The 25,078-nt window shown below is 43.0% G+C and overlaps 1 protein-coding gene across 1 annotated transcript in view; it reads left to right on the forward strand.

The window, feature by feature from the left end:
- LOC147727284 (guanine nucleotide-binding protein G(q) subunit alpha) overlaps window positions 1–25,078 on the forward strand; it is a 421,615-nt gene that overhangs the window by 296,747 nt on the left and 99,790 nt on the right. Inside the window, exon 3 of the mRNA XM_086961340.1 lies at window positions 12,100–12,254. Within this exon, the coding sequence (XP_086817466.1) occupies window positions 12,100–12,254 (155 nt within the window). The remainder of the gene's footprint in view (window positions 1–12,099; window positions 12,255–25,078) is intronic.

The raw sequence follows: 25,078 nt of genomic DNA on the forward strand, positions 1-25,078 counted from the left end.
TCTCCTTGCCTAGCTAGCACCATATTGCATCTACATGTTTTTGACACCACACTCAAAAGCGTTTAATAGCTGAGCGCCTGAATCAATCCCTGACCCAAAAAACCCTTCTCTGGTGTATTTTCCTTTGTTGTTCTGGCCTGGAAAACCTCAATTCACTGGCTGGTGCCCTGGGTAAAAATGCCACCCACAGCCAGATCATCAGAGCGTTCTGGACTTAGAATAAAACATCTGATGAAAAAAGACCCATGCCTGACCCACTTGTGAAGAAACCTGAAGGATTTCCTGCTCCCCAACTTGGGCCCAGGAGCTGAAACTGCTCTATACGGGCCAGCTGGCTTGACTCCTGCAGCTGCTTCAGGGATGCACAAGGCAGAAGAATGGCTCCATCCTGGATAGAAGAGCCAATTACCCCGTTGTGAGTAGGTGTACTGGACCCTGTGGGAGCCCGCGTTGGAGAGAAACATGGACACTAGGTTCCTTCCTTGGGAACCTGCAAGTTGCGGAAGAGACCAGGGGTGACATTTCCTGCATCCAAAAGAATTGCGACTTTGGCCTCTGGAGTTACAAAACCAGGCGCAGAAGATCCCCAAGAGAGGTGTTGCCTTGACCCATGATGATTGTTGATTTGGCCTGCTTTCAGCTTTTTCCAAATAAATTTAAGGCTACCTTGACTTTTCCTTAATAAGAGGGCTGAAAACAGACCAAGCGTAGGAATTGGGGTAGGTTGACAAATTCAGCCCAGTGGCTTTGAAATCCAGCCTTGTCCTGCTTGAAGCATTTGGCGCCAAAAACGAAGGCTTCTGTGCAAGCTTAATGACCATGAATCCAACTTTTAGAGAAACTCGCTGACTTCACATCCTGTCTTACCTGTTAAAGAGTTGACCTTCAGAAAAATGATTATCCCAAGGTACATTTGTCATTGTGTGCTTTGCTTGACTAAAAAACCACGAGGGGGAACTAAAGGTGAAGTGTAATTTAAAATGTCGAATACCTAGGACATTTTAATACCTACCTGAAATACCTAATGCAGAAAAGTAGCTCAGTGGACACCCGTGTTTTTTTCAGAGCGCAGATGGCCCGTCAGTGTCGGGGCCGGTGTATTATCCTGATTTTAATGGATTGCACTGGCAAATGCATAGCACTGTGCTTCGAGTCAAAGGTTCACATTGTTGAAAAGACCTTAATATTCGCTTAATTTAAGCCACAGTAGGCATGCCTCCAGGCATAAGTGGAGCAAACCTGGTGCTACCACTAGCTGCTGGGCTGGAAAACTAGTTCTTGAATTTTTGTAATTTTTTTTTTGTAAGACATTTTTTTTCCTTTCTACAGTGCTGTTTGTTGTTCTTTGACTGTTGGAGCGACATCACCCGTCTGCAGATCACAGAACAATTACCAGTGATGTAAAATGATTGTATATCTTTTTATAGAAAATATTTTCTAATTTAAATTGAGAATATATATTTTTTATAAATAATATTTACCACTACTGATAGTTAAGACTGCATTTGTTGTAATCCTGAAAGTGGATTAACCGTTGAAAAAATAACTAGTGCTCTAAGAAGATTTCATTGAATATGTATAACAAGATCAACTAAATGGTATTAACCTAATTCTGTTTAATCTGCATTGATCCAGTATCGCCAGCTTGTGAGAAGGGAGGAAGTGGGGTCATTTCAGGAAATAAGTCTTTATTGCTCCAGAGTCTCTGTAATGATGCGGCAGCTGTATCCTTTCTTCCTGGAGGCAGCTCAGGATATGTAAACCATCTCTACGTAGCCAAAGTCATTTTATTTGATTTTCTAATCAGAACAGCTTTGTTACCTGGCCTGCGTGGCCTCACCGTTCTGTAGAAACATTAGTGATTGAAGACCTCTCTCACTCACTCCAAGTCTATGCAGGAAATGAAGGGGAGCGTGTTGGTTTCTTTTGAAAAGTCATCAACTTCACACAACACAAGGACTGCTTCAGGACCCAGGTGATTTGGTATCAGAATATGGCACGAGTAGTATAATGTTAAATGTATCAAATGTTAAATAAATCAAACTATCATTACAACACGCTACCTTGCCACACAATTGTTCTGCGAGAGCTTGTTTGATATCTGCGGGCTTTGGGGTATGGTTGTGATTTTGCACATAGCAGAGTAGATTTCATCTTATTTGACTTTAGCACTAAAAGGCTAGTTGGGAACATTGCTGAGGGGAAATGATTATATTTTTTAGGTCTCGGCCTGCGAAAGACTGCGCAGTCGAGCTGGCGAGATATTATGTTAGAGGGTACATTTCACTAGCGAGATTAAGCCCCGCCCCTCTTTTGTATTGGCTGGCGTCAACGTTCATGCTAAACGGTGGCCAGCCATTGGAAAAGAGGTCCTAGTGACGTACTCTTTTCTCTTTTGAAGTCGTCCCACATGGACTAGCTTCCTTGACTTACTGCTGTGGTAAAATCTTACTTATCATCTTTATGGGGCCATCTGTTTCGCCCCATAAAGGTTATAAGAAACCTTTTACGCCAGCAGGGCAGTCCATCCTAGTGGGAAGGCTCCAAAAGAGAAATGTCGCGGGTGCAGCGATTATAGCAAAATAAAAGAAATAGATGTTTTTTTCTATTTCTTTCATTTTGGTATAATCGCGGCACCAGCGCTTTACTTTTGTAATGTTATAAGCAAAGAGTGGGTGCCTATCTCCAAGGACGCAACCCTGACAGGAGCGGGAGAGTACAGGCGGAACACCACCCCCTCCCCCTTTAACACCCCCGCACCCGCATGGCTGAGCCTGCACATGAAGCAGTAGCACTGCTCTGCTTTAATGTGCTATGACCTGGACGGATAGAGTGAGAGCTTATGAAAGGTTGGCGCTTCCTACTATTTGTTGCGCTCGTGCGCCGACCGACACCACTGCTAAATGTGGCAACCAATATCCTTAATGCCGCTAAAAAAACCTAAAGCGGCAAACTGGCTAAGTATTCCGTGGCACTCATTGCATATGATCTTACCGTACATTGTGCATCATGCAGTGGGCTCCTCGTGTGAAGAAGGTTCCGGTCTCGACCTCCCAGGGGCGGGCAGGCTGGGAGCGGCCATGCACGCCCACGGATCAGGAACGCTGCTGTAGGGTACAGGCCGCCTCGCTGGCAGCCCAAGCCCCTCCACAGTCAAGAGCCGCCTGCTGCCAGGCCAACGCTTGTTCTACAAGCATGGCAATTGCCCTAATTCAAGAGGCCCTTTCCAGTCTCTTGCCTTTGGAGGCGGTATCTACTTCCGGGCTGGCCCAGTCCCCCTCAGCAGTGCGGCACAACCAGTCTGTGTGTCATCTGCTGTTTCGTGAGTAACATCCTCTCTGTGGTGTCTGGGATTCATTACACTGGCTCTCGGGGTTAATTTTGACTCCCATGCTCTCTGTGGTCTTTATGAACTCGCTGGCAAGGACTTCATAAAAACAGGATTGTTTCCCATGTACAGTTAGCAAGAACAAGCCGAGTAATCACCAACACTTGGAGTTATTCAGAAACCACACCAACTACTGTTGCAAAGGAACTTTTAACACCAAGACATCAAATGGCGCATTTTATCTGCTCACTTTTATGCAGTAACCGCACTTAATTTTTAAATAATTAAGGACTTTAATTCGCCAAAATGATGGGGACAGGGTAGTTACGTCATGCATCCTTTGACAGCCAATGCCCTCGCGGCAGGTCCCTTGTCTCACCAATAGTAGACGGGTAGAGGATGTGGTGTAATGGCCAGAGCTGCGGACTTTAGAACTGTGGAGCAAAGTTTGAGTCTGGGTTTCAGTTCAACATCCTTGTCCCGTGATTCTGGGCAAATCACTGTGCCTACTAAAAATTAATGTGTAATGTAAACGGTGCTCATGTAATGCACTCAAATACCTTCGGGTCAAGTTCATATCACCCAGTTTAATTTCTGTACATGTCATGAGCATAGAGAACCTTGGCCAATGCCAGGGCATCAGAGTGATTTAGCTGCTACCCCGGGATGCCCATGTAGTTAGATGACAAAATTGTGGTGTTTCTCACATATTTCTGTAAACATGAACTTCACAAGAACGTCGTTAAAGCATTGTTTATGTTGTAAAACACATCATATTTGCAGCAAAACATATTTTTCATTTAATATACCATTTATTAATATGTCTTAATGTGTATCCCACCCATTCTCCCTTCCAGTACTCTTCCCCATTTCCCCATCACCAAATTTGGTGATTTATTAAAGGGTCTGCTTTACATTGGCAAAATGTTCGAAGTTGAGAGGTACTCTGATGTAGTAATTGTCCAGGGAGGAAAAGGGCCCTGTGAATGACTAAACCTCAGTCAATAATGACCTGCAAATATCCCTTGATAATATTGCTGAAATGATGTAGTGGGCACTTTCGAATTTGATGTTGTCTATATGGAGCCAGCCAATTGAATGTGCCCTTTTCCACCTTGAAGAGATAAAAATTAACCCAATTCACAAATATTGGTGCACGAGTAGTACTCCTGGCTTACACTGGCATTTCAGGCACAAGTCAAGAGTAGGCCCGGCTTACTTACTCGTTTAAGCCAATAGCTCTAACTTTTACAAAGGCGAGACCGTTGCATTGTAAATGCTTGTTTTTCCTCAATTTAGGGTGACCCTTTTGGGCTCTGTGCTCAAGTGTACATGGGTTATAAACTATTTGTTTTTAAGTTCTGATTCCTCTCTAGCTCAACTTGTTTGTAGCTGATCTCAGGTTTTTTGGTTGAGAAGACCGGTTTTGATTTCCTGCTTGGGAGTGTCGGCTCTACAACTTATAAAGTTTGGACTTGTTGGCCAATGGGTTTATGGATGAGACCGCACGTCTTCCAAGGGACTCTTTTAGAGAGCAAGTGGAATGTTTTAAGGCCCTAGAGTGAATGCTTTGCTTCCAACTGGTCTGCGAATTACATTTTTGACCCATTCTTCAGTTAATTCTTCCACCTTTTTTCTATATATCCCACTCTGTTCACTTATTTGTGTCTAAAAGAATTATAAATCAATTAATGAAATGAATCAGCACATCATGCTTTCAAAATGTACTACAGTGAGCATGCGGTACACAGCTATTGAATTTGGCCATTTCCGCAGGGTCATCTCTAAACATTTTGCTTTCACCCTCCTGTTTTGAAACCGTTTTTGTTGACTTTTAGGGCTCTGTGCACTTTACCATTGCTAATCCGTGCTAAAAATGCTTTTGCTCTCTCCTTAAAACATGGTAGAATTGGCTTTCACCCAATTGGCAAATTTAATTCACTTGTAAGTCCCTAGTAAAGTGGCACTACCATGCCCAGATCCTGTGAAAGAAACTCTTCTAGTCGGCCTGCAGCACTGATTGTGCCAACCATTTAAATATAACCTCAAACATGTCTCAGGCCTGCCACTGCAGCCTGTGTGTGCGCACAGTGTTAAAATGCCATTTCAACCTGGCAAAATAAACCCTTTGCCAGGCCCTTTCTTTTTAATACATATAAGTCACCCCTTGAGTAGGCTCTGGACACCCCAAAGGGCAGGGTGCAATGTATTTAAAAAGTAGGACATGTACTTTTAAGTTTTACGTGTCCTGGTAGTGAAAAACACTTAAAATCGTTTTTTGCTTCAGCAAGCCCTTCCTCACCCAGAGTATAACATTGGAGTTACCTTATTACATTATATAAGTGTAATTTGCAAATGGGAACAGATAACCCCTTTATGGTTGGTGTCTCTGGAATTGTAATTTCAAATCCTAACTTATGGTGAAGTCAGATTTTAAATTATAATTTTGACAATGGCACTTTAAGAAAGTTGGAATTGTCTTGCCTTTGCCTTTTGTTATGTTAGGAGATTTGTAAAGTGCATGGCTGTCTCGGCAAAGGGACGTCCCAGCGCTAATTGCCAGAAGAGAGGGTGGGAGAGGAAGCTACTATTCATTGAAAAATCCAGGTCTTCACCGCCCTTCTAAAGGATAGAAGGTTAGAGATGTTTCTGATGGAAAGTGTGTGAAAATTCCAGAGAGTCAGTGCAAGCACCTTGAATGGTGCCCTTATCCTGTCTCTGGGCCACATGACTGGGTGTGGGTGACAGCTGGGCTTTGTGTATTCTCACACACAATGTGGAGCTTATGTGTGACTGGATGGGCCACAACTGGCAGAATGGGAGGGAGGAGCTAAGCACACCTCCACTTGCACCTGAATAGGCTGTGTCCGCACAAAGAGCAGCATACCCCCTATAGTTAGTCTGGAGCCATGGCAAGGAAAGCAGGGCACAATTGCACTCCAAAGGCTTTCCTCTAGAAACTTCTCATTTCAAAGGCACAGCTGTGTATAAATACTGGACCTCAGGCACCAACTCTTTAGTACACTTCTGGACCTGTGGGTACTCTGCCAGAAAGAAGGACTGGTGTCCTGCAAAAGGTCTGCTGGACCGCTGCACTGAAGGAACTGCTGCCCTGCTGTGCTGAATTGCTGCATTTTGACTGGGTGAGAAGTGCACCAGAATCTCTTGAATCTAGAACCCAGAGTGACTCCAAGGGCTAGGTGGCTGGTCTTCTGATCTAAAGCCTCAGGGACACAACAGACTTCCAGCAACCTTGCATGTATACCTGGATGTTGCCATCTGTGAGTCTACCCTGCCAAGTGGTGCCACCCCAGTCTTGGGCCCTTAGAAGTGGGCCCTAAGGTGCGCAGCCAGCCTCTGTGGATACAGTGGAACCGATGCACCTTATCTGTTGCATGGTGCAAACCTGAGCAGAATTGCTACTGCAACCTGGGCTGGACCAGTCGCAGTTCTTCAAAACCGGTGCATCACCCCGACTGAATGAAGCATCCTTGGCGCAGGCCCTCACATACCTCATCGACGACAACCTCAATGATAACGTCGGACTCCGCCTCGCAGCTCTTCGGAACAAGTGCATCGCCCCGGCTGCTCGCCATTATCCTTGACGCCGGACTTCGTATCGCAAGCCCCATCAATGGAATCCTCGACAACGATGCAGGTCCCAGCGTCAAAGCCTTGCCGCATATCAAAACTGATGCATTGCTTCAGCTGCACAACTCATCTTCAACGTGGATCCTCGCAAAGGCCACAAACCAGTATTTAAGGTACTTGGTTAAGCGGGACAAACTGGGTCCCTGTAGCTGGCCTGTAGTCCATCGCGGTCAGCCTGAACTGGTGTCTCAGTCCCGATCCGGTGGGACCAGATATCCACAGTTGGCGCTTTATGCTTTTTGGTGCTATTTTCACAGAAATCTTTAAACTTTCATATCTGCGGATCTACTGATTGGACTTTTGTCTTTTTGGTCTTGTTTTATTTATTAAAAATCACTATACATTTCAAATACTGTTGTGGGCGCCTTTTGTGGTGTGTTTGCACTGTGTTAGTGTTTGAAGTGTTGCAAAAATACTTGACACTTTGCCTCTTAAGTTAAGATTGACTGCTCTGTGACAAGCTACCAGAGGGTTAAGCAGAGGTTAATTTAGGGGTGGTTTGTGCCTCACCTTGGCAAGAGTTGTGGTTGCGGCTTGACCAGGGCTTACAATTCAATCAACCAACAACCCGATTTCTCACAACACCCACTCAACCTTTTCCAAAACACCTGCAGTCTTCTAAGAGGGTGCCAAAAAAGGGAAGGGGCAGAATTTTAACAGTTGGCAGTAACGTTGGGGTTAATTGTGGAGGTCGGCAGGCTGCAGCAGGCATTTTGAGGATGGGTATTGCAAAAAAGGCTGGAACCATCAAGACGGGATTGGATGGATCTGGGTTAAGCATAAACTCAAAGGGCCGAGAGGGGAGGGGTAGAGGCCGTTTTAATGGTTCCAGCAACTTAAATGTGTTTTTTTTCAGTCTGACACAGAATGTGAATCTGTATAAGTGTTCAGAAAAATCCTACTGTACTGCTGTTTTCTCTCCATTGTCCCAATTCTTTTTGTTTTAGGTTAAAAAAAAATATTTTTAGATTAACATACTCGCATACCGTCCAAATTCAATGACTGTGTCAAGACATTCATATGTTTTTCTTACTTTTAAAAGTAGTTTTTTGTGGTCAATGGTATTCTTGTAATCGAAAATCAATTGGATATCAACCGTGTATTTTGACTTGACAATGGCCATCATATAAGGTATCTCATAAAGCTGGCTGTCACATTAATGTAGTTAGTGAGCGATTGGTAGTAATTTGACCAACAACAATACAAATGTATCTGTATTTTGGATGGCTGCTGCTATGGAGGCTTACACCTACTTGGATTATGTAGTTCTAAGTGTAATGGGGAACCAGGGGTTTTTGAGAAAGCTATGCCATCAGGCAATGTATTGGGTTATGCATGCTAAGGGTCTGGTGCTTACACACTTACGGGGCAGTCTTAACAGTATTATAGGCTCCCGGGCACAGCAGTGCACTGGGCTCTGCCTACACAACCACACACAGGAATAAAAATGTTTAACGGAAAAAGTGTTAAATTCTGGTCTGCATGGTGCTTCTATACACATGGAGCCCCCGGACAACTGCCCAGCATGCTTTAAGACGACACTGGATACATACCTTTACTATGCACCTGTGCATTCTAACACTGACGTATGATGGCAAACATAAGGTGAATGATCCATTCCACTCTGTATGCTGGTGACTCAGTAGGCCCCCCAGCCTTTAAAAGGTGGTTTGATTTGGAACTGTGCATTCCAATGAGGAGGAATTCAAGTTGCTTGCATATTAATACATCCGCAAATTGCTAAATCCATGTAATGCTTTTAATGTTTTTATACAAATCATGTTTTTAGTGCATCCCAGGGGTAATCATGTTGGACTGTTTAATAGATTTGACATTGACAGAAAGGTACATTTGCCCCCCATCCCAACCAGAAACAATTTTGTGAGTTATGAATACATCCATCAATCTCCCACTGAGGGTCCTGATGGCTAGACATAGGTTTATCATTGGATTACAGGATAGTTTGAGTCCTCCTAAGCTAATCAAGGTCTCTGCTAACATCTCTGACTCCAGATCATAGCTAAAGAGTAGTGCTACCGCTGAAAAGCCTTCAAAGAATAAGTCTGAAATTCTCTACATTGTTGGGAGATAAGCCAAAGAAATAAGGTTATCTTAGAAAGTCACTTTTTCCATGAGACCATCTCTCAGATGGATTTTTATCTTTTTGGACTAAATGTTTTGTAATTTTACATTTTCGAAGGTATGTGCTCGCTATATGTGATTGTGTGGTGCGTTGTATTTCCTATTTAATTTGTGAAGATTGTGGTTTTGATTGGCACTTGTGCACTATTGGAACATCTTAGCAAAATAAGATGCAAAATTAAGTGGGGTAGAAAGTTCCAGAAGGTAGGTAGCTCTTTAAAGTCCTGGCATGATCGTCCCAACCTTCATGTACAGTATTTTGGGACATTTTAAGTAGTCCGTTGAAAGACCTGTGTAAAAGCCTAAAAACGACACCCCTTACTGTCACAGCAGCCTCGTTCCTTCCCTCCAAAACTTCCAAAGGGAGCCCCTCCTATGATCGGCTCCAGTAGTCTGGCCTTCTCTCCTTTGTTCTACATGGGATGACCCTTCAGAGCCCTGGTGCAGTGTAAAAAGTAATAATCACATCCATATTCTGTTCTCACCATTTAGTTTCCCAGGAACAGGCCCAATCTCTGGAAAATGGTCCTGATATATGTGGAAGCCTTTAGTCCTTCAGCTGGCCAGCAGAGTGCTATGACAAATCTCAAGTGACACAAGAAGTGCAGATATGACAAAAGTGAATCTGCACTTAGGATCCGTGTTTACAGTGGGATTGGTGCGTCTTGCTAGTCTCTCTTAAGGCCTAGCTACAATGAAGCTGTACTTTGAGGACTGCGCCTGCTGTGTACAATCCAGTAAAGTATTCACCCTTTTCAGTGAAGCACTACAGACTTAACTCTGAATTGCCGCCCATATTATAAGGCCTTTTCGCCAGGTTAGCACCCTTCTGAGGCTACCCTTATGTAGTTACCGGGCTGAGCTGGACGGTAGTTCAACTCATGAAGCCAGCACCCGTCCACGCGCAGCCTATCCAGAGCCTTTTATCCCAGCTGAGGAGAAGCAGACTTTGTTTTAAAAGGCAGACACTAGCGGCTAGCACTCCTAAAGCATTTTAACCAATTAAGTGAGGCTCGCTCCCAGTAAAAGTCCAAACTTGGTAATCAAAAAGTATGGGGTTAAATGGGCCAAAACCTATTTTCCTACATCTGCCAACGGCATAATCGCCACCATACATCACTCCTGTATTTATTTAAACTCACCTGATGTTGCTCCTTTATCCTGCAGGCACAATCTGAAGTCAGAATGCTTCATTTTCTCTCTAAATTCCCACTTCCTCCACTGATGTCCAAGGTATTCCTTCACCTGTTGATACTCCAGGTCAATGCCATGCCCAAAGGGAACCCACCAGTACTTTGAACATCTCTTCCATCATGGCCAACTCTGTTTTGACGCCTGTTTACTTCATTGTTGTGCTTCTGGGTTTCATCTAGGGTGCAGCTTCACATCGTCCACATTGGCCCTCCTCTGATGAGCTCTTCTTTGTGGGTGACCTGGTGCATGCCGACAATGAATTAATTTATCGGGAGTCGGGACACTTTTATTTATTCTTATCCACACCCAACACATTTTAAATGGGGGTCCGAGTCATCTAAGAAAACTGCTAAGTAGCGTAAGCCCACATTTCCCACTCTCGCCCCTAATCTTTAACATTTACGTGTCTTCTAGCACAAGTGCTCAAACTCTGTCCATTGCAATTCCAGGCATGAACAGACAATGCCCAGAATTACCTTTGCCTTGAGAAGCTGTAAACCAGACTAATAATACAAGAGACCTGAAGCAGGAATGCTGCTGGATTAGGGAAAAGTTCCCTTTGTATTAGTTGATCCACAACTCTGAAACAATCACTATGACAGATAAAAAAAGAAATAACTGGGGCATAACCTTTAATTTAGATGTAACTGTTCATGTTTTGAACTGTCCTACAGCTCCTTCTGAATAATCACCAGATGAGGTTTGAGCTATTTACATTGTCTGTGCTCCAATCAAGTTTTTATTGATTGCCGGATTAATAAGGAAAGCTAAAGGTCTTGAACTCTAGCTCAGACCAAAATGAGCTGCTTCTACAGATCTCCTCCTTTGTGCATGTCTGACTCCACTTTCTATTTCTTTTCAAAGAGAACCATCTTGTGATGTTATTGTTTTTAAAGAGTTATGCTAGGTTAGGTCCTAAAGTAATCTCAATTGGTCTCAACAATGTTGTAACATTGCATTCAAATCATTGTTCTATTGTGTGTAAGTTTTATGGAATGAATTTTCCGAAATAAACTTTTACTTACTTACCAGATGGGGCTCACCAGACCCCTAGTTTAGGACCATCCAGATCCCTGCTTAACAATCTGCCACACAAATATCTTTTAAGAAGTACAAAGCGAAGCTGCTCTGAACATGAAAAATAAAGAGACTGCAAAGCAAACCTGAAAGGCACTTTATAGGCTCTTGATAAAGGTTAGATCCTCTGTACCAACTGCCACAAGGATCTAAGATCACTGCAAAGGTTGCCCTCGTGCCTCCATTATGCACAGACCAGCAATCTACGATTGGGGATTCTTGGTATCCAAAGTTCAGGCATCGCTTTATCAATATATAGAACACCTTTCTGCAGTGAACACACACTGCTCACTTGTTAATTATGATAAAACTGCCCAGTGGCAGCTGAATATCTTACCTTATGTTTATCAACCCTAGAATTCTTTTACTTTATTCTTTAGATAAAAGGTTCCCAGAATGGCCATGCTTGCCACTGCATCAAACAAATGAAACAAATAAATATATTTCATACAAATCACGTGCCCAGGATAGTATATAATACCCCCAAAATTGCCCAATAAGTGAAAGTATTTTAACAGTTTGGAGGCAGTAGCAGACGATCTGTATTTATCCAAAAATGTGTGTGTTTATGAAGATCTGGAAAAGATGCCAATCCTTTGTGTGTGGGAAGAGCTGTTACCCTGTCACAATTGTCTTTAGGTAATTCTTTATGAAAAGCAGGTAAAAAAACAAGAAGTAAAGTGTTGTCTTCTCTTTCTTTCCAACAGGGCCACGCACAATTGGTCCGAGAGGTTGATATTGAAAAGGTGTGTGCGTTTGCGAATCCTTATGTAGATGCAATTAAGTATTTATGGAATGATCCTGGGATCCAAGAGTGTTACGACAGGCGACGGGAATATCAGCTCTCCGACTCAACAAAATAGTAAGTATATCACTGTTGTAAGCTGCATCTCACTTACAAATCATTCACATTGCAATGAGAATGACACTCAGGATAGGGTAGTGGATCCGCATTGATCGTCTAAACTAGCAGTTATGAAAAAGTGCCTGGATGCTTTGTGGTTTTAGCAATTTTTGGGCAATTCCTGCAAATTAAAAGCAACGCAAATTTTTGTCTTCCTTCCCTCTCTACTGAGAAAGCTATGGAGACCTCTTTTCTCGATGCATGCTGCCAATCTGTTAGATTCCAAGAATGACTAGGAAAGGGAATTTCCATATTTTATTAGTTTAGTTAGAGGAGAAGGGAGGGACTGATGATAAATAACCTTACGAGCCATGTGACCCAAGTTAATGTAGCCTAGATGGAGGGGCTTAAGTTACAGGTTGCGTTTCAACATCTTGGCAAAGAGGGACTACACGTGTTTAAGGTCCAGTTATTAGATATACTCACAGAGCAGGTATGCAGCCAAATATGTGAAAGTATCAAAGTCTTCAATTTTGGTACATTGATCGGGGTTAAATTCCTATAATATTGCTGCCACACCCCAAAGGCTTCCTTAATGTTTGGTGATGAGACAGGGTCTTTTCTCTTTGACTGGAGTTTTGCTTGGAGATTTTAAGGTCGGTGATGCATCTCAATGATGACTCCTTTACGTGTGTACCTAAAGTTGATTCGGTCCATTTTGATGATGCAGACTACATATAAAAAGTTAGTTACTTTGATCAATGATACCCTCTTCAGGCCAGAGTGTAACTGTTATCCAAGTGGGGAGTAGAGACTGTCCGTTGCAGACCGAGTAGCGTTTACTGGCTCTGGGCTACATTTGTCCCGGAAAAGCATTTCCATGTGAAAATGAGAATGAGTGAATTCATGGAAGATTTCGATTTTAAAAACGAATAGAACTTAAACCAATTACCCCTACTTGATAAAGCTGCCAAACGTTCTGACTTCTCCAGCTATAAACCATGATGTACTATATAAGCAGGATGCTAACTTCGCAGGCTCTAGGCCAAAGGGAATTGCAAAAGGTGAAATTTGAGGCTTGACGGTGACCAAAGGGTGTTTTGGGGTGAAGCTGTGAATTGAATAAAAGCTACAACTCTTGAGTATGTACCTGCTCAGCTGAGCTGAACTAATGCACACAATGGTCATACATACCATCTTTAAATTTGTAAATTGTCAAAAACATTTGAGGTCCTATACAAATTCACATTGATGTTTTGAAATGTGTGATTGAAATTAAAATACAAATAAGTATGTATACATTAAAAAGGAAACCATGCACGCCATATCAAACGCAGATGCTAACCGAGCTAAAAGCCAAATTTTCCCTTTGATATTTGAAACGTGGCTTATCGGGATATTGGTGAAAGTTTGTTTGCGGACACATATCTCTTATGGCTTTTGAAGTCTTCCCCAGAGAAAAGCTAGTGGGGGAAATTGTTGCCTCCTTTGACCAAGTCATCACCTGCTCACCTTCTATGGTCAGCCAAACCTAATGTGCCCCTTGTTCTTCACTTGAAGACTCTTGATTCTGCTGCAGCCTTGACGTCAGCGGTAGCACAAGTCAGGGCAGCCAGGGCGCTCCGAGAGAATACCGAGCGCCAGGCACAGAGCGGAAGAGGATTCAGAAATGCGCTGACACCCGCCGCAAGGAGAAAGAATGAGATGACCCTGTCCGAGGTCGGGGAAGGTATCTCACCAAGACATGATGCGCTGGCAGCGCGAAGGAAACTCACGAAGAAAGATGCCGCAGGACCTACTGCTGCTCCACGGACTACTGTGATCGGCCTGCTCCGAAAAAATCACGGAGCACTTCTGGAGCGTGAGAAGAAGCGGCAGGCAGCATCTACGAGTGATCCATCAGAACCTGTCACGGCCACCAACAAGAATGAACAGCAAGACGGCGATAATGATTCTCAGGCAGCTGGCTCTCAAATGACTGAAGGAAAGCGCAAAAAAGACTCTGTTTCCAGCACTGAGCAGCCACAAACATCCGCTCAAACCGTAAGTACTGTGGGGGCAATTGTACAGTCAGGATGCTTGAATGCTAGCCCTTCTCCGGACTCACGTCCAGGCATCGGGGATGTGGCTATTGTTATCGATCAACTCGCTGAGGCAAATGTTTCTAATTTTGCCAACTTATCCTTGAATGGAGGGTCGACCAAAAGCATACCTGAAATACAAGACACAGCGTTAACTTCTAGCGACCCCCTGATATCACATGAGAAAAGTGAACCCTCAAAGGGGATAACAATCTTAACCATGATTTGGATAAAGAAGCAAGTGACTTTTTTTCGTTTTCTGATGAATCTGGGGCTGAGGGGATTGGTCAGATGAATCTAAAACTGAATCCATGTCCTATTTGACCGATGAAAGCAGTAACAGTAACGGAAAGAGGGCAGAGGTTAGCACCATTAAATCGAAGCCCACACAAATGCGGAAAAAGAAACAGCAAGGTGGTGGCGATCTTGCTTGGGATTATTCCCTCACCGACCAGCTTACACTCCCCACATGTAGCACAAAGAACACCCAGCACATCACGCACCCCTCGTTTAGTGAGCCCTCCCCTACAACATTAGACACTGTTCTACAAGCCATAGCGGCCCACCGGGAGGAAACCGCACAAAACGGACGGAGGGCCCAAGCAGCCCAACGCAAAGTGCAAGGGGTTGTTCGCAAGCTTACCAAGACTTGTAGCTCTTTTGGAGATAGTATCACCGAAACTGAAGCCAGGGTGCTCTCCAATGAAAATTAAGTTGCTTTGAATCATGAAAAATTTGAGCTGCATGAGAAAATCGTCAAAGAAGGAACAACCTTGGCATACTAGGCGTTCCTGAGAAGGCAGAAGGCGAGGACGTCTGTGCTTTTGTGTCTAATCTATTCAGAGACTCCCTGCCTGAGCTAACAAATTGGGGCTGGGATAATGAGATTCAGCGAGCGTACCGTATGCCCTTTAAAGTGCCAGCAAAACCCGGGACCTACCCTCATTCAATCTTGGTCTACTTTGACAATTTTTTACTTAGGCAGGCAGTATTTGAGAAAGCGAGGCCAGAATCTAAGCGCACCAGTAAAGATATATCCTATTTTACATGTCCCGACTTCTGTCATGCCACAGTCGAAAGGCGGTGGCGGCTCCGCATGTTAATCAAGCCGTTCCAAGATAAAAAAGCTCAGGCCTATCTGAACAATCCAGCACGGCTCAAGGTTGTTCATGGAGGGCAAACAAAATTCTTCATGTCAGAGACTTAAACAGGAACTGGCATTATACATATTATGCTCACACTAAATAATAATTGTCACTTCAGGCACTAGCTTTAACATTTAGGGCTAGAATGAGATGCACATGTTTAATCTCTTGTGTTTGGGGTGGGAGGTGGGGGAGTGTTTTATATGTTTTATGTTTTTCACGCAAATCACTAGGACGCTGGGGGTCGAGGGGGGTGTTCTACACTTACGTATTCTAGTACTTTTTAATATTGCCTGGACACCTGGAATGTCCTACGCAATAAGTATGAACCGGCAACCTTCTGGGGCTAAACTTTGTATATGCTTTATTGTAATGCTCGAGTGCAGTGCTGCATCACCATCATCCAGACTCTCATGGAGTCTGAATGCCTTTTTTTGTGGGGGCAGGGGGTGGGGGGTGGGAGTGGGGTTGCTGTGGGGAGGCAGGGGTGGGGGGTGCATTTAAAAATGAAAAAACAGAACCAGATGCAAGATAGGAGTCCCTTTTTTTTTTATTAGTACTAGCACGAGAAAGTACCTCAACCAAGGTAGAACAAGTATGTTATGAAGATCATCATACGTCTAAGCAGCAGATACACATGGAATCATCTAAAACACTCTTATGGGGAGGTTGACCATTCAAACCTGTAATGTTTTAGGTCTTTTGTCTAGAGATAAACGACAGCGCCTGAGTGAAATAATAAATAGGAACCCCGTAAATATTATATGTCTCCAAGAGACCCACCTGCCCTGGGATAAGAGGGAGCTGTTAGGAATTAGGGGATATAATATACTAGCATGTACCTCACAAACTTCTAACATTCGGGGGGTAGCCATACTTGCTAAAGCTTCTCTTGGCCTAGCGACACGTAAATTGGCTGACCCACAGGGCAGATGGGTTATTATCAAACTGGCCCTTGGTATTACTATTTGCTCAATCTACGGGTCCAACCAAGACGATCCTGCTATCTTTGAGATATTCGAACTTGAACTTGCAGCCTGGCAGGGGCCACTCATTGTATGTGGAGATCTAAACATCTCGCTTGGTTAATAAACATATACGTTTAAAATATACGGGCCGCAAACCACGAGTCTTTAAGGCTGTTAGCAGGCTTGTCGACAGCTTGGGCCAAGTTGATATATGGTACGCTAAGAACTACCCTGACCCTGGCTATACTTACTTCTCTTACCCTCATAGCAAGCATGTTAGAATAGACTATATATTTGTAACAACTGATCTGTCTACGCAAGCCACAATCACCAAACATCCTAAAATTATCTCAGACCACAATGCATTACCTCTGGCAATCAACATCACAACGAGAGAACACCGGGTTTGGACATTTGATTGAAAACTCCTGGCCAATAAAGAATACATTAATCACATTACCAGCTGGGCCCAAGAATTGTTCGATACTAACCGGTACAGCTCCTCAAGATGTGTGGTGTGGGATTGTTTTAAAGCCGCGCTCCGAGGCGAAACAATGAGTTACCAAGCAAGGGTCCGGAAGCAAAATAATAGGGAGTATAGCCTAAAGGTTCAAGGAGTTGGCTAGGGCAGAGGAAGAGCATGTCCTACAAATAGCACAAGGAAATGATGGGAAACATGCTATGTATCAGCTGTTGGTGTTAAAAACCAAGCTTAACTCGGGTCCGAGTCAAAAAGCTGCTGAGACTTTTAAAGTACATCAGAAAGATGTATATGAAAATGGCGAAAGGGTTGGTAAGCAACTTTCGCTCCGTACCCGCCAGAAAAACGTATTTAATGCTATTACATCTATACAGGTAGGAGGGCAGACACACACGCAAACGTCAGATATAATTAACGCATTTCAGCAATATTATCAGAACTTATACCAAGATGATAGTACAGCAAGCAGGGCTGAATCCGATACCTTTCTGAGTAATCTTCTCGATAACCCTGAGGCAAGTAGGCTCATTGACGATATTACCCGAGAAGACCTTGAGAAGGAAATTACCCTTGCTGAAGTACAGCTTGCCCTGTCCTCACTTGCCTCTTTGAAAGCCGCAGGCCCGGACAAAATACCTCTTGAGTTGTACAAAATCCTGAGCCATTATTTAGGTCCACTTATTCAGGACTTATTCCTGGGGGTTCAATGGAGTGGTATTCCTCCAGAATCTTGGAAGGAGACAACCATAATTGTCTTTCCAAAAAACGGGAAACCTCCAGACCAATTGTCATCTTATCGCCTGATTTCCTTAATTAATTCTGACTCCAAATTATACCTGAAAGTTATGGCCATCCGGCTTGGGAGGGTTGTCGAACATCTGGTCTCTCCATGGCACCATGGATTTATCCTGGGTAAAGGCACTACCAACCACACCCGAAGGGCCATCGCTTTATTTGATATAATGTCCACAACGGGGAGCCAGATGTCGAAAATCCTTCTGGAGGCCGAAAAGGCATTTGATCGTGTATCTTGGAACTTCCTCTGGGCTGTTCTGACACGCAACAATTTTGGCCCCAAATTTGTGAACTCCATAATGGCAATGTATTGTGATCCCAAAGCCAAATTACAGATAATGGGCTCTGAATCCGGTGCGATTAATGTATCTAGAGGTAAAAGGCAAGGGTGCCCCTGTTCTCCAATATTATTTGCCCTATATATAAACCCCCTAGTCTTGAAGCTCCTTGAAGATCAAAAAATGAAACCCGTGGTAACTGGCCAATTTGAAACCAAGGTACTGGCTTACGCCGACGACATTGAGGTACTAACACCCGATCCCACAGAAGCAATGTCGGAAATAGAGAATCTAGCACATACGTATGGATTTTACTATGGGTACTCCCTAAATAAAGGAAAGACAATTATGCTTTGTACGGATAACATCGTGTGTACCGATTGCAGAAAAGCTGATAAAGCTACATATCTAGGTATCAATATTAGCCCAGATATTAAGCTAATCCCCAAGCTTAATTATGAGCCATTACTGAATCACATAAGGAAAGACCTTGATCGAGTAAACAGCATACATCTTTCTATTATCGGCAGGGGAAACTTTCTAAAGATGAATAGCCTCCCTAGGGTGTTCTATCTTTTTCGAGCTATCCCTTTGATTTTCGAGGACAACATTCTAAAAACACTAGAATCACTTATGTCCAAGTTTATGTGGCAACATGGCAAAATCAGGAGGTCCTTGAAATTTAGCAATCCCAAATATGCTATTTTACTTCTGGGCCTCGGTCCTACAACAAATGGCCCCGCTTTTATACTCCATCCCCTCTGTGGATGAAACTGAGGCTACAATGATTCCGTCTATCAACGAGCTGTCGCTTGGGCCGAAAGCTAAAGGTCTTTTTTTGAGGCAAGTTACTGTAAAAAGAGTAAATTTAAAATAATTTCCAATGCCTGGAGAATGTGGTTTAGAACGACTAAGTATATGCAAATTTTAAAAATAAATAGATACACCCCCCTTTGGATTCTAATCTTCATCCCGGCCTAGGGACTGACGTCATTTAAAAAAATGGGAATCTTTAGGAATTAACACCGTAGGGGACTTCCTGTTGAAAAATCAGGATACCACCTTTTCAGATTTACAGGCAAAATTTATCTATCTAATGGGGACTATCTTAAATGTATTCAGGTACGTACTATACTCAAGCTAAAAGCTCCCAGTGTTAGCACGGGCAGAATTGAAATTATTGAAACCATTGCTAGAAAGATGACTAGAATTGGCTTAATCTATGGACTATTGTTGGAAAAACTCCAAGATGATGTAGAGCAAACGGAAGTAACCTGGGCAGATAAATTGGGCAATCCAAATATAAACATTGATATGAGCCTACAATTAACATCTCGTCTTCTTATGTCAGCTAGCTTAAAAGCCCAGACTTACAAAACCATATTTAACTTATATTTTACTCCCGCAAAATTGTATGCTTGGGGCAAAAGGGAGAATGATCACTGCCCCAGATGCCTATCCGGCTCCGCAACATTAATACATATGTTTAGCGAATGCAGCGAGCTAACCCTAATTAAAAAAATGATGTCTGATTTCCGGGAAGAGGTGTTTGGGCACAAGCTTGCTGACTCCCCCACTCTCTATATGCTTGGATATGACAGTACACTCAACCTAAATACGGAGGAGGAAGCAATGTTATTTATCGGAACCTCCGTCTTAAGTCCTATTAGCAGCATGGTGGAAAGACACTGACCCACCAAGTTTTCAAATGTGGCTAGCCCGCCTTCTTGCTGTTTTCAATCTCGAGAATGCCATTTATGCTACAAGAGGGATCAAGGCTGCTAAACGTGGTAATGCGATCTGGATGCCTATAACCACATGGAAGACCGGTGAGGTCACTTATACCGTAAAGCTATGATGAAATCGTCAATATGTCTCTCTCTCTATATCTCTACTTTTCTTCTGCTCTCTTTCTATTCTTCCTTCGTCTCGACCTTATCTCTTACTGATATATGCTTCAATTGTACGTACATTATAACTTTGACATGTGAGTTTTCTGCAATTTTTGACTATATTTTCTCTGAAGCTGTGATCGTACTCTGTGTTACTATTTTGATGCCTTACTCTGTATTTTTGACTGCTGTCTTTACTGGTTCTGAAAATGAAAAAAAATTAAAAAAACAAAAACAAAGTACCTTCATTCTGAAAAAGTTGCGCTAATCTACCCTGGCCCCAATTTCACTTATAATGGGGTGCTTTCCAGTTATACCATAGCTCAGATATAAGCCTCTCATGGACTGTGCGTAGGCAGCAAAAAGTAGTTAAAGGGTTGAAATACCCTTCTAGTCTGTGCGCACCCATAAATTGACTATGGCAACGCAAACCCTTTTCCATGATGGAGGAAAACTGGGTTTAGTGAAAGTGAATTTTCTACCACACAACTTATTTTTGCATGAGCAAGCAAATGAAGTAAACAAATTTGCTAGGTACGGTTTCCAGACCAACTGCTGTAAACTCTTGAATTCTTGAAAGCCACACGTCTGCACAAAATGCAAGGACATGTACATCTGTGTGAGTGCTTCTGTGCCTTTCTTTGATAATTGGGCCCCTAGTTTGTTGTCCATAATGAGTTTAGACTGATTCTGTAATCAGGGAGAGTTTTAAGTAACCTCTAATTTTTTAATTTTGCAAGCATGTGCAATTTTTCTATATTGAAACCACTGTCTATGTACGCCAAGCTAACTGGATTTCCTTAGAGCACTCACCTTAATATTAAAGGATTTTACACATCCATATTGAAGTGATGTAAATTGGCAGCCAATGAGATTTCACTGCATGAGTTCAGGCCAACCTGTCCATCGAATAATATAAACATTTGCATCCCTTACCTCAAGTACATTTTTTTCTGGGTGAGCATTTAAAGGAGTTCCACGCTCTTAACTGTGTGATAAGAATGTTGGGAGCACAGTATCTAATCAAAACCTGCAAGGTGCCCTGTTAAATGCTCTTCAAGAACACCCCATCTGCTCTTGGTCTTTTGTAACCTCTCCAAGCTTAGTAGGATGCCCATGAAAAGGACAGTACGGTACTCAATGTCCAAAATGCTTATGGCTTTGGTGCTGACCTCAGTAACATTCAGTGAACCCACAAACCCATATGTAATTTTCCCAAGCACAACTCTTGGCCTCCTTATTGTGGTCTTAAAATCATGATAAATTACCCAGCCTTCCAAAAAATGTACTTGGGTTTTGCATCCTATTACTTCAACTTAGAGTGCGTTTCAGGTTGTTTTGCAACAGATGCTAACTTATCAAGATTGCACATGCCAACATGTTTATTGTAACTACACATGACCTCTTGTATAATCTTGCTCATCCCCATTAGACTCTTTAGCTCTCATCTCCAAATGCACAGCATGGGAGATGCCTGCACTTCCTTTATACACCTCGGTGTTTTATGTAGGGCTTCCCTAAGATAGATAGGTATATATATCTTTGGACAATCCTAACTATAACTCCCCTGTAACCTTTGGTCTTTTCGGTGAATGCAAATATGTGTGTATATATATTTGCACTTCCTTTCCCCCGTAGAGCATTCCATGTGCACTCCCAGAGAAATATAGCGATGTCCAAACTGTTGGAGTACATCCGAGAGGGGGAGACCGTGAAAAAATCAAAACATATCCTGAACTTCTGAACCCTAACACCGCATGGATTAAACCAGGACGAAGAGTTACATTACCACCTGTAACAGATGAATACAGAGTGTGCTGATGCCCTTAAAAATGACTCACTCTAAAATCAAGGGCGAAAGACATTGACCTCCGTATTATGTTTTATTCATTTTTTCATTCTTTCTTTTTCACTCCTTTTGGGTTTTTAATACATAATGATGCATACCTGACACAAACGGAGATAGAAGGTGGGTGGGATAACATAGAGAATTAACTGTAAGGGTTGTTGTAATTTATCACTGATAAGGTCAACACCTTCCGTATAAGAAAGAATAGTGGAGCAACAAATAATTGAGTAATGATTTAGGATATACTGTTGTGTGATTGAATTGGTGATATATACACAAATAGTGTTATCTCCCACTAGCGGGCTTGACATTATTGTTATTATCCATGAGACATACCCACTGGAGGGTATTAATGATAACAGTCATTAGCTGTAAATCAGACCCACTGGAGGGTTCAAACAGATGTGGGGCGATCAACGTGGTATATTGTATGAATGAGAATCGGAGCAAGCATTAGGCATTACCTATGTCCACTAAAGGGCTTCCTTGGAGCAAGGTAACGATATGCGGCAGCAACCGCGGGTTACATATTGGAATAATTACAAATCATGACGTCTCCGAATATTAACTCTATATAGTTGCACTAAGACATTAGGATAGTAGCTATGAATGCCTAAATTCACTTTTGGCTTTGTATTAATGTTTGCACTACATGTCCCAAAATGCTTAGCTATCAGGAACAGGAAGTGATGTCACTGTTTGCACTCATTTTTTTTACTTTATGTATTCACTTGTAAAAAACATTGTGGTTTCAAGCAGTCTCGTGAACAAGGTCTTCCGTAGAGCCCGAAACTAGTTGAGTTGTGCTGCTGGCTTGGCTTTATTAAAAGAACTGAAGTACACTAATTGGTTTGGACAACGCTATTTTTCTCGGGGAGTGCACATGGAATGCCCTACGGGTAAAAGGAAGTGCAATCGATTCACGGCTGGGCTCTGCCGTACCTTTGACGCACCGCCATAGAGCGCCCGGGAGCCTGAAAGTGGGACATATATATATATATATATATATATATACATACACACACCGCAGGTCGGCGGACGAAAAGTGTCATGTGGACCATGTCTGTCAAATAAATCTACTTTTTTCACTCAATCTGGTGTCTGTGCCCGAGCTGGAATTCTGCACTCTCTACTCATCGGGAAGGAGTCTGATTGGTGTGTGTGTGTGTGTGTGTGTGTGTGTGTGTGTGTGTGTGTGTGTGTATATATATATGAACAAAACAAAGGTTAAAGTAACATTCTAGTTGGGTGACCATTTCATTGCCAGTGTATCGTTTTAAACTTTAAAAAAAACACTGAAATTGACCAGTTAAAGTATCTTAAGTAACTATAACTCATGCCCACAGGCAGCCAACTCTAAGACACATGTGGACTTCAGCTGTGTGGGGCTGGCAGCACGCCAGACCCTGTAACCATCCTCTCGCTGGCAGCCAACCACCACACTGCCTTCGGCCAGACCCCGCATTCTACCCGTTCGCGTTGCCCCCGTTTCCCAAGACAATTTGGGTCCTGTGCCTTTTTTTATTTGTAAGGGAAAGGCTCACAGCCCTCCTTCCAGTGCCAATAGTGGCTCTGGGGACGTCATCCACTGGGACCAAAACATATATGTTATGGAGAGGGGGCATGCCCATCCCTCCTGAGTCTCGCTATGCTCCCGGTACCCCATCCCCTGAGATCTATCTTTCTTTTAGGTGTGTGCGCCTATGTCCATCCGGGGTGAACGTCAAACTGCTCTGGGGAGCCCCTAGGCCCCCGACCCCTGGCAGCTCCCTGCATGCCAGCAGGAGCATCTGTTTTTTTGCTCACTCTTCTTGGGTATAGGTAAATGTGTGTTTCGGGCAGGAAAGGCATTTTAGCTCCCACCCGGTGGGATATTTAGAAATGCTTCCTGCTGAGTTCCGGGGATGGGCTCCCCACGACACAGTAATTAGCCAGCCCCGGAGATATATAATGTACACGTACACTTAACTAGTAACAGTTCTAGATGGTCCAGTATTGTCCTCAAGGAGTGACATACATTTTAAGGCAGAACGGTGAATGATTTGTAAATGCCACCAGAGCCCCTGTGTGGCAATACATTAAGAGGCTCAAAAAAGTTATTTAAAGGGAAGCTGAAAAAGGGCACTGGTTTGAATTAAATGTTTAGGTTTACCTAAATTAAACAGTAGACTATGTTGAGAACAGTGGACAGTGACGGCTCCTCCCTAAGGCAAAGAAGCATGGCCCCAGTGCTTTCAGCAGTGTAAATAAAGGAAAAAAAGAATAATTTGTTAATATCATTGTATTTGTTACTGCTGCAGAGTCTTTGTGGGGAGGAGTAGGCTGCTCTTCTCTCAAAGCTGGGGGAGGAGTGGTGAGCACTCTGTGTGCGCAATGACTGTTTTGGCCGTCCCTCTCGGGCCTGCCAAACAGTCATGAACACTTTGCATTTTCTCCACTAAGGCTGCATGACAGCCTGGGTGGAGAACATGCCCAGGCTCCCATTCCCTGGCTGGGTGCTGAACCACGGCGCTCAGACCAATCACAATGATGCATTGCAGGATTGTGATTGGTCAGGGGAGCCTGGGTGCTTCCTGTTCCAGCCCAGCAGAGGGATGATGTTAAGAGACGACAGAGAAGAGACAAGACACAGCGAGGAGGTAAGTTTTTTTTCTTCTTTCTTCACCCCCGCCAGGCCACCCCTGATCTGTGCCAGCTGCCACTGCTAGTGGATTGATGCAATTCTGGGGCAGCAGCATTCACCCAAAAAATATGTGGGTGCCACATTTGCCATACTGAAAGAGAATGTACTGCATAATTTTACTTTTTTTTGCGGTATAATCCTTAAGTTCCTCTCAATAATATAGCCATGCAGAGTTGTTGGAGGACTGTCAATATGATATAACCCAAATTTCACAGAAAGCCATGCAATATTTCATGTATTTTTTGGTTACCCTTGCAGTATGGGTTTTTAAACTACTGAATATGGTGCAATGAAGTCACCGAAATTCTTAATATATAGTACAGACTTCTATGTGTACATGTGTGTGATGCACTCAGAGGAAGGTTTTTTTCCCTATTATCTTTCTCATTGTTTTATACCTGCACAAAACTTTCTGTAAAAAATGGTAATTCAGTTTTGTTTTGCAAAAACAGATTAGCGAGTTGGGCTGTGCATGAAATTCCTAAAAACAAATTTCCTCTTTTTAATTTACTGGGGAAGTTTTAACCAAGGCTACTGAAAACATACTGTACATATGAGTGCAGAGCTTGAAATGCAAACATATTCCAGTGCCTTCATTGTGTTTTTGCATGAGTAATTCACTTACATTTTTTAATTATGTGACCAATTTCAACTACGTTAATTGCACTTA

This window comes from Lissotriton vulgaris, chromosome 3_1 (genome assembly GCF_964263255.1).
Source record: "Lissotriton vulgaris chromosome 3_1, aLisVul1.2, whole genome shotgun sequence".
NCBI lineage: Eukaryota > Metazoa > Chordata > Amphibia > Caudata > Salamandridae > Lissotriton > Lissotriton vulgaris.